The sequence below is a fragment of the Coffea eugenioides genome, chromosome 6 (genome assembly GCF_003713205.1).
Source record: "Coffea eugenioides isolate CCC68of chromosome 6, Ceug_1.0, whole genome shotgun sequence".
NCBI lineage: Eukaryota > Viridiplantae > Streptophyta > Magnoliopsida > Gentianales > Rubiaceae > Coffea > Coffea eugenioides.
In genome coordinates, this window is record NC_040040.1 from 31,005,788 (window position 1) to 31,019,365 (window position 13,578).

Below are 13,578 nucleotides of genomic sequence, written 5' to 3' on the forward strand. Positions count from 1 at the left end.
GTGATTTCCAGATGAGTAATATCCTTGTCTTTCTCATCCAATCTAGATTAACTGCAGATAAATTCCATAGAAGAAACATTCGTTATGACATTACATAGTCAGAGCAGACAAGAAAAGATACAGTAGCATCTGTTGACTGTCATACAAAACAGAACACAGGTAATAATAAAAGCAGCGATCTCATGATAATCCGCATTACATTAAATTACAAGAAACACTTACATGAACACACCAATATCAACGAACAGGGGCTGTAGTGGGGCAGACTCTTCTAGTTGCCGCGAGACCTAATTTTTGAAGTCAATGACTCAAATGGTTGGGTCAATTTGTTCGAGCTTTCAGCTGTAGGAATTTCGACAACTGTGGTTGACAAAATTCAGAATCAACGGAAGACCAATTACTTTGCCCAATCAAATTAGGGCTTTGTGCCAAATCTTATTAACCGAAATTCAGTTAAGATCCTAGGGTTATTAATATATATGCAACAGAGAAGAGTGCAGGTCACAAAGACATACGAGGGAAAAAAACATAGAAATCGAAAATCATATGGAAGAATTTTTACCTTTTTCTCTGTAATAGTGATGGCGTAAGAGCTTTTGATTTCTGCTATATTTGAAGCAGAGATGGTGAAAAAATTGACAAACTCTTATCCGAGTTGCGTACTGCAGTGGTTTTGGATGAGCGGAAGAATTCGGGTCTAGGTAGTTTTGTTTTTTCCTTTTCGGATTTGTAAAAGATAAACCCCTTCCTGCTTTTGGGGGCTTATCGATACCTTTTTACAAGGGATCGATATGTGGATTGTGCTAGGAAACTATCTTTTATGGGTTTTATTAAAACTATGTCGTTTTTATGTAAAAATTAGGAACCGTTGTGAAATTTGCAGCACAAATTGAAATTTGCTGCTTATTTACCGCACTTTCTCCTTGTGCCACAGCAAAAGCATTGCAAAAAGCCCGTTTTCTTGTAGTGCGAGACGTTCTAACTTGTTGCAGCGCACCTTTCAAGTGAACTCCAAAGACCCTAACAAACCCAGGTTACGCAAATAAGGCCCAAAGATGCAGCTTTTAGCTCACCAGATTGGAGAAAGTTAAAACCTTTCGATCAAACAGCAAACACAATATCACACCAAACGCTATCTCAACAACCGAAAGGAAAGAAAGATAAAAAGAAATTACTAAAAACAGTTGCAACAAGCAAAAGGTTCCATCTTGTTTGCAGGGATGCTAACAGAACCATTAATCACTACCACAAGTAAGGAATGGAACGTTGAAACAGGAAATTTATGCAATTTTTCTAATTTTGGCCTATCAAAACATACAAGGGCAACCATAAACATCCAACGCAGACCTCATGGATTCATTATGGACTGTACTGAGAACCTTAAAATCACAAGCATGGCAAGGCTACAACATTGATATCAAACAGATAAGGAGGAAGTAGACATCAATATACCTAGACAGCAAAAAAGGAAGCAGCTTGGAAAGATCTTCAACGGATAGCTTGCTACGAAAAACTCATACTGCCTTTCAACGATGATGGAAGCCAACGATGGAAGCGCTGGGTTTCTCCTTCACTCGCTACCTTCCCTTTTCTTTTGCTTAGAATCTGTCTCAGCTTCACTCTCAGCTCTCTTGGTTTTCTCTCAGCTTTACCCTCAGCTTTCTTCTTCACGGTGGTTCCTCTCCCTCTATCTCACTTTTCTTTTACTCCAACTCTCCCCTTTCTGTTCTTTCCAGACGTCACTCCCTTTCACTCTTCACTCAGCAACCAATAGATCTTGCTTCTTCCTCTCTACCCCCTACCTAAACCCTTAGTTTTCTTTTTATATCAGATTGCGAACCTTAAGCCATATCTTAATGGTTCACAAACAACCTCAGCTCACCGCCTCTCCCTCAGCCATCGGATTGGTCTTCATTTCCAGATTCTTCTTGGGTTGCAGATGAAAGCCAAATGGAATGGATTTAGCATGATCCAATGGCAAGGAAAAATAACGGGAAGAAAAATGGGGGGAAATGGGATGGAACCAAGCCGCCCTCTGTACTGCATTCTTCATAGTTTTAATATGAAACCGTAGGAAATGTTTGGCACGCGTGAAACTCACGCGCGCGTGCCTTAGCTATGTTTCCTTCCTTTCTTCCTTTTTTTTTTATTTTACTAATTTTCACTTAATTTAGATAAACAAACAACAAATCTTCATAAATAGAATTTAAGAAAATTAAAGTATATTTTTGTGAAAAATTTTCTTTTTTTCGACAAATTTTAATGCTAAAATGTCTTAAAATAAAAATTAACCGACAAATTAAGCAAGAAAGGAATAATAAATACATTTAATCAATAAAAATGAAAATAATAACAAATAAAGCTAAATTAAAAAAGATTTGGCATCTAAAATGCTAAAAAAATCCAGAAACAAGAACCATGAGATTAATAAGTAAAACTAGATAATTATCGATAAAAACTAAAAAAAATGATAAATAAAGCTAAATTAAAATTTGGTATCTACAACTTGCCCCTCTTTGTCTGAGTTTCAAAGAAGAAACTCGAGAAAAAAACGTAGATACCAAATACTTACCTCCAGTTATTCATTCTGTCGTGAGTCGGAATATGTAAGCACAAGAAAATTAGTAGGGTGAAAACCCGAATCTTCATTTGATCAGTGGGATGAATACCCGAGCCTACTTTCATTTGGTCAGTGGGATAAATACCCGAGCCTGCCTTTTGATTTGGTCAGTGGGATGAATACCTCAGCCCGCCTTCATTTGGTCAGTGGGATAGGACCCAAGCCTGCCGTAACTAGGTCAGTGGGATGAATACCCGAGCCTGCCGTTTGATTTGGTCAGTGGGATGGAACCCGAGCCTGCCGTAATTAGGTCAGTGGAATGAATACCCGAGTCTGCCTTCACTTGGTCAGTAGGATGAAACCCGAGCCTGCCGTTTGATTTGGTCGATTTGCATAAAAGCTTTTGTAGAATTTTGAGAAGAGAGACAAACAATTTCTTCTAAAATTGCCCCAGTGTAATGCTATTGGACTGTCGGACTTGCAAGAAAAGACACAATGATAGATATGCCATCATCATCCGATCAACCCCCTTTTTAAAGAAATGTATAAACATGAGTATTTGGACTTCTTATTTGACGTAGCGAGTACTTCAACCTTGCCCTGCGAACAATATCAAGATTCCATAATTTCTCATACTTAAACCAGCATGTCATTTAGTATCCATTTACTTTCGATAAATCATAGGGATTGCTGTTTGATAGAACGAAAGAGACAAATAGGACCATGAAACACATGGAAAAACATTCTAATTTCACATAATAATGAAAATTTTAATAATATAATCACAACTATATACTTTTATTGCACGAAAAATCATTTCAAACAAATAAACATGTACATTCAAATTCGAAGGTTTGTGCTTGATAAACTGAACACTTTGGTTCTCGGACTAAATGTCACTTTTGACCCTTTGGATATCATCCTTCCGGAGTTCAATGCTTGACAACAAAACCACAATGTGAGGAGAATTTCCAATGAACTAAGTCACCAGCACTTCAGATCCAAGTTCACTTTTCCTTATAAAAACCTACCTCAGTGCCCTTTCGGGTTTTCACTAAGGTTGCCCCCGCCCCTTTTATTTTGTTTTTTTTTCTTTTTTTCTCCTTTTTTCTTTCTTCTTTTTTTTCCTTTCTTTTCTTTTTTTCCTTTTTCTCTTTTTTCAAAGGTGCCCTTACGGGTTTTCACCTAATAAACAAATCTTGTCTACCGCCCATATTAATTCAGAAATGTGTTTTAAGAAATAATGGCATCAGTATAACAACCCTTCCCTTGCAAAACAGGTGAAGGTATCTTTGACATCATGTGCCATTTAATTAGAAATTGTCCTAAAAAGGCAATATAAAGAATAGAAGTCAGGACTTTTGGTTTTTGTAATGGGGTCTGGTGAGGTGTTAAGAAAAAGGTTAAGACTCGAAGGCAGATTTATGAATGTTTAGATTTCCTGAGATCACATCTTCAAATTAACCCTACTAATAATTGCCCCAATTTATTCTCAATCGAAATTTTCTTCTTTAATTTTCTCTTCATTTTGTTTCTCCATCACTTTTACCTTTTGAAACCTCTCTTTTTTCTTTTTAACTCAAGACTTGCCCCAGTGTAGGGTTTGCGATTCTCAGGGGTTGCCAAATAAAATAATTTGCTCTGAAGGCTCAAAAAGGGATAACTAGGGATAGAATGTTTGATTGGAAAGGAAGAAGGCCAGACTTTTCATTCCATTCTTTACATTAACCCTAAAAGGAAAATTCCATTTATCATATGAAAAATTTCTTACACATATCCGAATTGATCGGTTGAGGGAACACTTGCCCATCCATTTCTGTGAGAATGAGCACTCCACCGGGCAAAATTTTCTGGACAATAAAAGGGCCTTACCAATTTGGTGCAAATTTCCCTTTAGCTTCCTCTTGTACTGGCAAAATGTGTTTCAACACTTTATCTCCTTCTGTGAATATCCGTGGCCTGACCTTCTTATTGTAAGCACGGGCTACCCTTTTTTGATAACATTGACCATGACAAATGGCATTTAACCTCTTTTCATCAATTAAAGACAATTGCTCATGACGTTGTTTAATCCAATCAGCCTCATCCAGTTTGGCCTCCATTAAAATGCGTAAAGAAGGGATTTCGACCTCGGCTGGCAAAACTGCTTCCATTCTGTACATGAGATTGAAGGGAGTTGCCCCAGTAGAAGTCCAAATAGCAGTTCTATATGCCATTAATGCATAAGGGAGTTTCTCGTGCCAATCACGGTGTCTCTCAGTCATCTTACGGATTATTTTCTTCAAGTTCTTATTTGCGGCCTCTACTGCTCCATTCATTTGTGGCCTATAAATAGAGGAGTTCTGATGCTTGATTTTGAACTGTTCGCACAATCTATCCACCATATCATTGTTGAGATTCTTAGCATTGTCAGTGATTAATATCTCTGGCACTCTGAAACGACAAATGATGTGTTTCCTTAGAAAATCCGTCACCACCTTTGTAGACACCAAATTTTGGCTTTATTTTTAATTTTTATCGATACTTATTATTTATATTATTTTTTTTGTTTTACTAATCTCATTTTTAGACATTTTAGCATAAAATTTTTGAAAAAAAAGAAAAAAAAGTCAATCAAAGGGACAAGAATAAGACACATGGACCTATTTTGAGGATGAGATCTTGGCTTTTCATTTTAGGGTTAGTTTTTTAAGGGCAAGCTACAAAAGAAGGGGCGGCGCACAAGATTAGAAGGAAAAAAAAAACTATCGAGCAAGCAAATAAGAAAAAGGGGCAGAAATTGAAGAGGGGTTTGGGGGTCGGATGAAAAAAAAAAGGCTCGGCTGGAAAAGAAAGGTGAGGCGGCGGAGGAAAACAGAAAAATGAGAGCTTGAGAGGAGGAAAAGAAAGGCGGCTTCAGGGAGAATAAGGGGACAACAGCGGAGAGTAAGAAATAGAGAACAAGGAAGAACCGAGAGGGAGCTTCGGCAGGCGAAGCAACTAAAAGAAAACAGAGAAAAGGAAAAAAGAAAAAAGGACGGTCGAGGGCAGAGGAAAGTAAGAGGCACGGCGGTCTGAGAGCAGAGGAAGGAAGAGCAAGAAAAAGGAAAAATCTGGAAAATTGGCAAGGAGGGCGGCGGACAGACAGAGCTTAGGAACAAAAAAACAGAGGAAGGAGAGCGACGGAAAAATCGAAGGGGAAGTGAGGAGAGGTTGGAGAGCCAGGGAATTGAAAAGAAAAACGGAGCAAAAGCAAAAAGCAGAGGGTCTTCGACGGAGGAGCTAAAGGAAACCAAAGCAGAGGCGCAAAGCTGCGATACAAACAGAGCAAGGAACGGAGCCACCGGAATCCGCCGCTGCCACCCGTGAATTGCCACTGTGAGAGGCCACTGTAAGGTAATTACTTCGTTTATATTTCAGTCTTCATTTAAGCATAAGCTTTGGAAGCTTTTAGAGCATGTCTACCGTGGTTTGCTGTGAGCATTTTTGTTTCAATTTTATGCTGATTGTTCATATTTCTTTGAATACACATGCTTTGTATGTTGACTGGGCTAGAATTCTTTTTGTTGTTGATAATTTTGGGCTGATTATAACACCGATGGAGCAAAGAACCGAGAAAATTTTAATGCCCATTTACTGTTTGATGAAATGCCCAAACGAAATTTCAAACCAAAAGAATCAAGCTTGTGCGTTTTCTGTTTACGTTCAAGAGGAAATCTGGCCAGTCCAAGGCTGGCCAGAACCTGTGCGTTCCACCAGTTGGGAAGGGGGAAGAAGCTGAATGATTTTTCTAAGTTTTTCCCGTTTTATCATTTTCGCATCTTACAAAGTTTTAGTACGTTTTGCCATGCGAAGCTAATGGAATGTTGAAGCATCAGAAGTTGCAGAAGCGTTTCACGTTCATTTGCATAAGAGGAAGAAAGCTTCTGTGAGCCTGAATGAATAAATTTCTGAAAATTTTGCAATTGACCCCAGACCTTTGGTGAAATCACATTAAAGCCTGCGTAACTTCCAAATCTTGTTCAATTATGTCCCTATTTTGTTGTATCTGAACACCCCAAGTTCCCCATTATTCTGTTATGGCCCAAAAATTGGAATAATCTAACCTATTTCGTCTTTTTAAGTTTAATCCACTTTTTACATGTTTTATGTGATATGTGACTTTTTGGGTAAGATTATTTACGGGTAAGATAATTTTGGTGGGTTTTTGTAAGAAGATAAAGTTTGGTTTAAGAATTATGTTTGTTTGGGTCTAATAAATGGGTTTTTGATTCCTTTTGGTTGGATTTTGATATGGCTTGGATAGCCAGAGCCTTGGCATTATTTGGTTGGGCTGGAGTAATAAAAGATGGGTTAGTCTGTTTTTTTAAGGCTTTCGATTTGGGCTTGGGAGACAAACCCCGGGGGTTTTGGTTGGACCGATTCACGGACCAGCCCATCTGTTTTCTCGGATTTCTTTGTTGGGCTTAAGATAATTTTTGGCCCAAACAAATAAATAAAATAACCCATTAAGAAACCAGAGAATGAATTTGCAGATCAGTCCCTGTACTTTCCTTTAATTTCACTATGGCCCTACAAACTTTCAATGCTTTCAATTGGGTCCCTAATTTAATTGCAAATAGGTCCCTAAACTTTATTTTTCTTTAATTTTGACCCCAAAACTTTGTTAATTCTTGCAATTAAATTTCTTCTTCTTTTAACTTTTAAATGTGGGTTGTTTACATGATTTAATTGATCCGATTTCATGTTTATTTTCAATTTCATGGTTATTTGTGAATTAAAGCGGTGCCTTGACCCTTTCTTTTATTTTGGAGGGTAAATAAGAGATTTCACTTCATTAGAGCCCCAATTCCAGGGAGGTATACTCTATCTCTTGTTCTTGACTTTATTTGACCCTACGTGCTTTATGTGACTTTACGTGTTTAATTGCATGCCTCTTGAATGTTCTTTTAGTATTTATTTCATTTATTTGCTTTATTGGTTCTAGTTTTGTATATTTGTTTTTAGTTCGATTTTGATCATTTGAAAGGTACTGGAATGCCAAATTTGTAATAGTTAGGTATTTTTTTTAATTATTTATTCTCACTTCCCCCCTTAGATTGTAGTAAGGCTCCCCGAATGTAATAGTTAGGGCTTATTGGTTTTATTTTTGTTTTGTGTGGTTTGCATGCTTACGTGTTATGTGTTACCGCTTTCTTAGGGTCTTGCATCTAGATACCATGCTTATGTGTTATGTGCTATATGTGATTTATGTGTTTATTTGTTTTATTATGCTCTACATGATTTATTTGACTGTAATGAACGTGTGACGTCACCACGCTAGTCCAACGCTAGTAGTGGTCCATTTCTCGAATCCACGTTAGTCCAACGCTAGTTGTGGCCTGTTGCTTCGATTTTCCACTAGTCCAATGCTAGTGAGAATTCATAGACATGGGCTAGTCCAACGCTAGACCCTTAGGACTTCCGCACGTTAGATCATGATTGTGTGATAAAATCATTTCATCTCATGCATGTTTTCATTTTTTAGGGTCTTTTCCATGTTGCATGACACTTTTCTTATATATACACTTTTTTTTACCCCATATTACTTTCTATTTATATCCTCTATTCCATATTTCCCCTGTATATGTATATTCTTCACCCCTTTGTATGGAAACATGACATTAGACTTGCATTTCATATAAGCATTAGAACTAGGTTAATACATTTGTTTGATTAGATTTGGGAATAACCCCTCGAATATGGGATATGGACGAGTTTGGCTTTCTAGCCTTAGCACGCTCGTATTCCATCTATCAAAGGGAACATTGAGTCACGAATATTAGTCCCCCGCACCCAACATGATGCACTCCTTTAAGACATGTATAATTATTTTATTCCTTTTCTTTTCTTAGAGTCTCATATTTTTTTTGCATTATTCGTGACTTCTTCAAAGAGTCTTCATTGGGCGTCACAATTAATGTGATTGGTACCAAATAAGCTTTGAAGATACATTTCGACCCCCCGACACCCTTCTAGGTATAGGGTTTGCATTCATATAGTACGTCCAAATGTGATAAATCTTTAGGTTAAAATAAGAAAATCTTTGACTAAATCGCGCAACTAGCCTTGGTTGGGTTGAAAGGGTGCCTTGGATTCTTATCCTTGCCTTCCCTTTCTTCAAATGTGACTCCCGAATCTTTTTCTTTGATTTACGTAGACTAGGAGTCGTTTAAAAGGGGTTTTTTCTACTTTTTTCCTTTAAAAAATTCATTTTCGGTGACTTGGTACACCTCAACTCTATATCAAGTGGCGACTCCGATTTTTGTTCAAAAACCCTTTTTAAAGTATAATTTGGGTCAAAACGTCGCATTTTCAAGTCCCATTTAGACCCACGTTTTTCATTTTCTTTTTAAGTAAAAAAAAAATCATTTTTTTTTCACTCAAAGATAAAACCAAAAATTCATTTTTCTACAAAACAATTGATTTTCATTTTGTTTAAAAAATGGGGCGCGACAACCTTCTTAGTCACATGCTTGTAAGACTCAGATTCGACCCACTTAGTAAAGTATTCAATTGCCACCAAAATAAACCGATGCCCATTTGAAGCGAGAGGGTCAATGGCTCCAATTACATCCATACCCCACATTGAATATGGCCAGGGAGCAGTCATACTGTGTAATTCTGTAGGGGGAGTGCGCATAACATCTCCATGCAATTGACATTTGATGCATTTCCTAACAAAAACTACACAATCATGCTCCATAGCAAGCCAAAAATATCCGGTCCTCATGATCTTCTTTGCTAATAAATGGCCATTAATATGTGATCCGCATACACCGCTATGTACTTCTTTCATCAAATATTCTGCTTCAACTTCATCAACACACCTCAGAAGGCCCAAATCTGACGTCCATTTGTATACCACCTCTCCATTCAAGAAAAATTTGGAAGATAATTTGCGCAAGAAACTTTTGGCAGTCGTATCGGCCCCAAGAGGGTAGGACCCTGTTTTGAGAAATTCCTTACTATCGTTGTACCAGGGACGGCCATCAGGAGATTTTTCCACAACTAGGCAATGAGCAGGTTTTTCTTGCAAATGAATCTGGATAGATTCGATCACCAACTCGTCTAGATGTTGAATCATTGAAGATAAAGTGGCCAAAGCATCGGCAAAGACATTTCTAGCACGTGGAATATGCCTGAACTCCAAACTTCTACATTTGTTCGTCAAATCCAATAAACTATAGTGATAGGGCAAAATTTTTGAATCCCGGGTGATCCACTCTTTGAGAGTCTGATGTATAAGCAAATCGGAATCACTGAACACTATTAAATCCTTAATTTCCATTTCCAAAGGCATTTTTTGCCCAAAAATGCAAGTTTAATATTCAGCCATACTGTTAGTACAAAAAAAATCGTAGTTTAGCGGAACCAAAATAATGCTTCCCTTCAGGCGATACTAGAACAGCTCGAATACCAGCTCCAAAGGAATTTGAAGGGCCATCAAAGAATAGCCTCCATTCAGAGCATTTTTCATTCATGTCTTCTTCTGTACCAATGAATAGGACCTCCTCATCTGGAAAATAAGTATGAAGTGGTTGATAATCATTCTTCCTTGGGTTTTCAGCCAAGTGATCCGCAATTGCCTGGCCCTTGATGGCCTTTTGCGTGGTATAAATGATGTCAAACTCAGAAAGGATTATTTGCCATTTAGCCATGCGTCCAGTTGGCATCAGTTTCTCCAATAAATACTTCAAAGGGTCTGACCGAGAAATAAGGTAAGTGGTGTGACTAAGCAAATAATGCTTCAGCTTCTGAGCTGTCCAGGCCAATGCACAACAACTCTTTTCAAGAAATGTATATTTTGCCTCGTAAGATGTGAACTTCTTGCTAAGATAATAAATGGCTTGCTCCCTTTTCCCAGAACTGTCATGCTGCCCCAAGATACTTCTCACAGCTTCATCGAGCACGGATAAGTACATAATCAAAGGCCTCCCTGGCTTAGGTGGCACTAAGACTGGAGGGTGCAACAAGTAGTCCTTAATCTTATCAAACGCCTGCTGGCACTCTTCACTCCAATGCAATGGCACATTCTTCTTTAACAATTTGAACAAGGGCTCACATGTATGGGTCAACTAGGCGATGAATCTCCCAATAAAGTTAATCTTTCCTAAAAAACTCTTCATGTCCTTTTGCGTTTTTGGCACTGGCATTTCACGAATGGCTTTAATCTTTGTCGGGTCTATCTCTATACCCTTCTTACTGACAATGAATCCCAATAACTTTTCGGCAGGGGCCCCGAATGCACACTTTGCAGGGTTTAGTTTCAAATCATATGTCCTTAATCTTTCAAATAACCTTTCCAAATCAATCAAATGATCCTCCGCTCTCTTGGATTTGATAATGATGTCGTCCACATAAACCTCCATCTCTTTATGAATCATATCATGGAACAGGGTGGTCATGGTCCTTTGATAAGTGGCTCCGACATTTGTCAATTCAAATGGCATTACTCGGTAGCAAAATGTTCCCCACGGCATGATAAAAGCAGTTTTTTCTCTATCTTTCTCGGCCATTAAGATCTGGTGATACCCGGCAAAACAGTTAGCAAATGATTCGATCTCATGTCCTGCGGTATTGTCTAGAAGAATATGGATGTTTGGCAACGAAAAATCATCTTTCGAACTTGTTTTATTAAGATCTATGTAATCAACACAGACTCACACTTCTCCACTTTTCTTCGGGACAGGTACAGGATTTGAAAGCCAAATGGGATAATGAGACACCATGATGATTTTAGCATTGAGCTGTTTTTTGATTTGTTTCTTGATTTTGAGACTCATATCTGGCTTAAACTTGTAAGGTTTTTGCGTGGAAATTTGGATCAGTTGGCAATCGATGGACCACTATGTCTGTTGAAATTCCAGGCATATCATCTTAGGACCAGGCAAACACATCTTGAAACATGGTCAAAAACTCAATCATCTCTTTTCTCTGTTTCTTATTCAAATGAATGCTAATTTTTATCTCCTTAACCTCAGTCTCAGTGCCAATATTAACAACTTCTGTTTATTCTAAGTTCGGTTTGGATTTCTCTTCATATTGTTCAAGATTCTTTAATAAAGAATCGGATTCTTCCTCGTTATCGCTCTTATCTTGAATTTCTGATTCCAAAATTTCAAATTCGTGAGAGATATCGAGATTGCAATCATTAAATTCCAGAATAGTGATATCGAAAGGGTCAATGTGTTTTATTTTTGGCCATTTGAAAAAGAATAAAATGGACACAACAATGCATAAGTAAATCAAGTTGGGAAATAAACACTGTGCATTTCATTGAATTTCAAAGTGAAGGATAACATCATAACATGCAACTTAACAAGAAATTTAACATAAGACTTACATTGAAAAACATTTGATTGAAAACTATTTACAAAACTGAAAGACAAAAGATAAATAATTTCTTTCATGGCGACCAAAGGCAATTCCCCAGATTTACCGAAATTCCTTTCGAGAGGGAAGGAAATCACTGGTCCAATTCTTCATTGCTTTGATAGGCACCTCTGGAAATTCTGGGTCATCCAATGGCTCCCTCTCAGAGGCGACCCCCACAAATAGCTCAGACAATCCAACATCCACTTCCTTGATCGAGTCCACTTCAGCTCTAATCACCTCTGATGGGTAAGGAAAAATACAATACAACGGTGGGATACTCATGATAAGTTGCTTCCCTTCCTTCTTCGCCTTTTTGCGATTCATCATGTCTTTCTTATCCTTGGTAGTAGGTTGAAACCCTAATTCAAAAGTATCCTTCTTTGCTTGAACTTCTATTGGTTCTAGAATTCCTTGCAGGTTATGCCCAAGACCCCTGCCTATTTCATATCCTCCTCAAATCATTTCTTTGGCCATTATAACACTAGCTTTTGGCAAATTCATTCCCACCACTAGCTTCTCCTTAGATATCCTTCCTACGGAGACAATGTTAGCCACGTGGTGAGGAGAAACCAGAGATTTTTTACCACCCCCATCATTTGGTCCAGAATTAACAATCATTGTGCAATCGTCCTCCGCAAAAACTGTGGTCAATTGGCCATTCACCACAAATCGTAACATTTGATGGAGCGAAGATGGTATAGCGCCCGAAGTGTGAATCCAAGGCCGTCCAAGGAGAATATTATAAACACTTGAAAAATCCATGACTTGGCACATGACTTGGAATTGGGCAGGTCCGATTTTCAGCACTAAATTCACTTCTCCCATTGATTCTCTTTTTGCGCCATCAAATCCTCTCACCACGGTGGTATACGGCCGCTGCTTAGCCTCTTAAACTCTCAACTTAACCAAGGTATTCCATAGACAGATATTGAGAGCAGATCCATTATCTATCAGAACTCTCGGCAAGAGTTTTCCGTTACAGTGGATTGAGATATACAATGCTTTGTTGTGTCCAATCCCCTCGGCAGTTAAATCTTCGTCAGAAAAAGTAATCTGGTTGTAAGCCCAAACATGTTCAACTATATTGGTGAATTTATCAATTGGAATATTCTTAGGCACTTGAGCCTCATTTAACACCTTGAGTAAAGCCGCTCTATGAAGTTCAGAAGTCATAAGTAGAAATTTGAGCAGGCATTTTGTCCAATTGCTCAATCACCTTGTATTTGCTCTTCTTCAATATCTTAAGGAAATTAAAAGCCTCTTCTTCAGTCACAGTTGGTCTCGTCGGCGTAGCACTTTCTTTTGCTTTTGCAGGTTCATCAACTACGGGTTCACCTACAATTCTCCCAGATCTAGTGATGGTAGATGCCTCTTGCTACGGTATTTCTTCTCCTCCAATTAATAGTGTAGGCTTGCTATAGTTCCATGGGACCTCTTGTAGATTAAGAATGAGAGCTTGCTCAGGCAATTCAAGTACCATTAGCTCTGAAGGTTCATATTCGAAAGGTATCACTTCCAGAATAAATGGATCAGTATTTTCCTTGATTTCATAGGCTTTCTCCTCCAATATGAATGGTTCTCCAATGACCCCCATGATCTCGGCCTCGTTTGCAATGTACTGT

At 38.2% G+C, this 13,578-nt stretch overlaps 1 protein-coding gene across 1 annotated transcript; it reads right to left on the bottom strand.

Moving 5' to 3' along the window:
* Positions 1 to 4,428: 4,428 nt before the first annotated feature.
* On the bottom strand, positions 4,429 to 9,881 carry LOC113774052. The gene is made up of 3 exons (XM_027318627.1): positions 9,039 to 9,881; positions 5,783 to 5,928; positions 4,429 to 4,993 (listed from the first exon to the last, which is right to left on the bottom strand). Exons 1-3 carry the CDS (start codon positions 9,879 to 9,881, stop codon positions 4,429 to 4,431), a joined length of 1,554 nt encoding a protein of 517 aa, XP_027174428.1.
* Between the last annotated feature and the right edge of the window lie 3,697 nt (positions 9,882 to 13,578).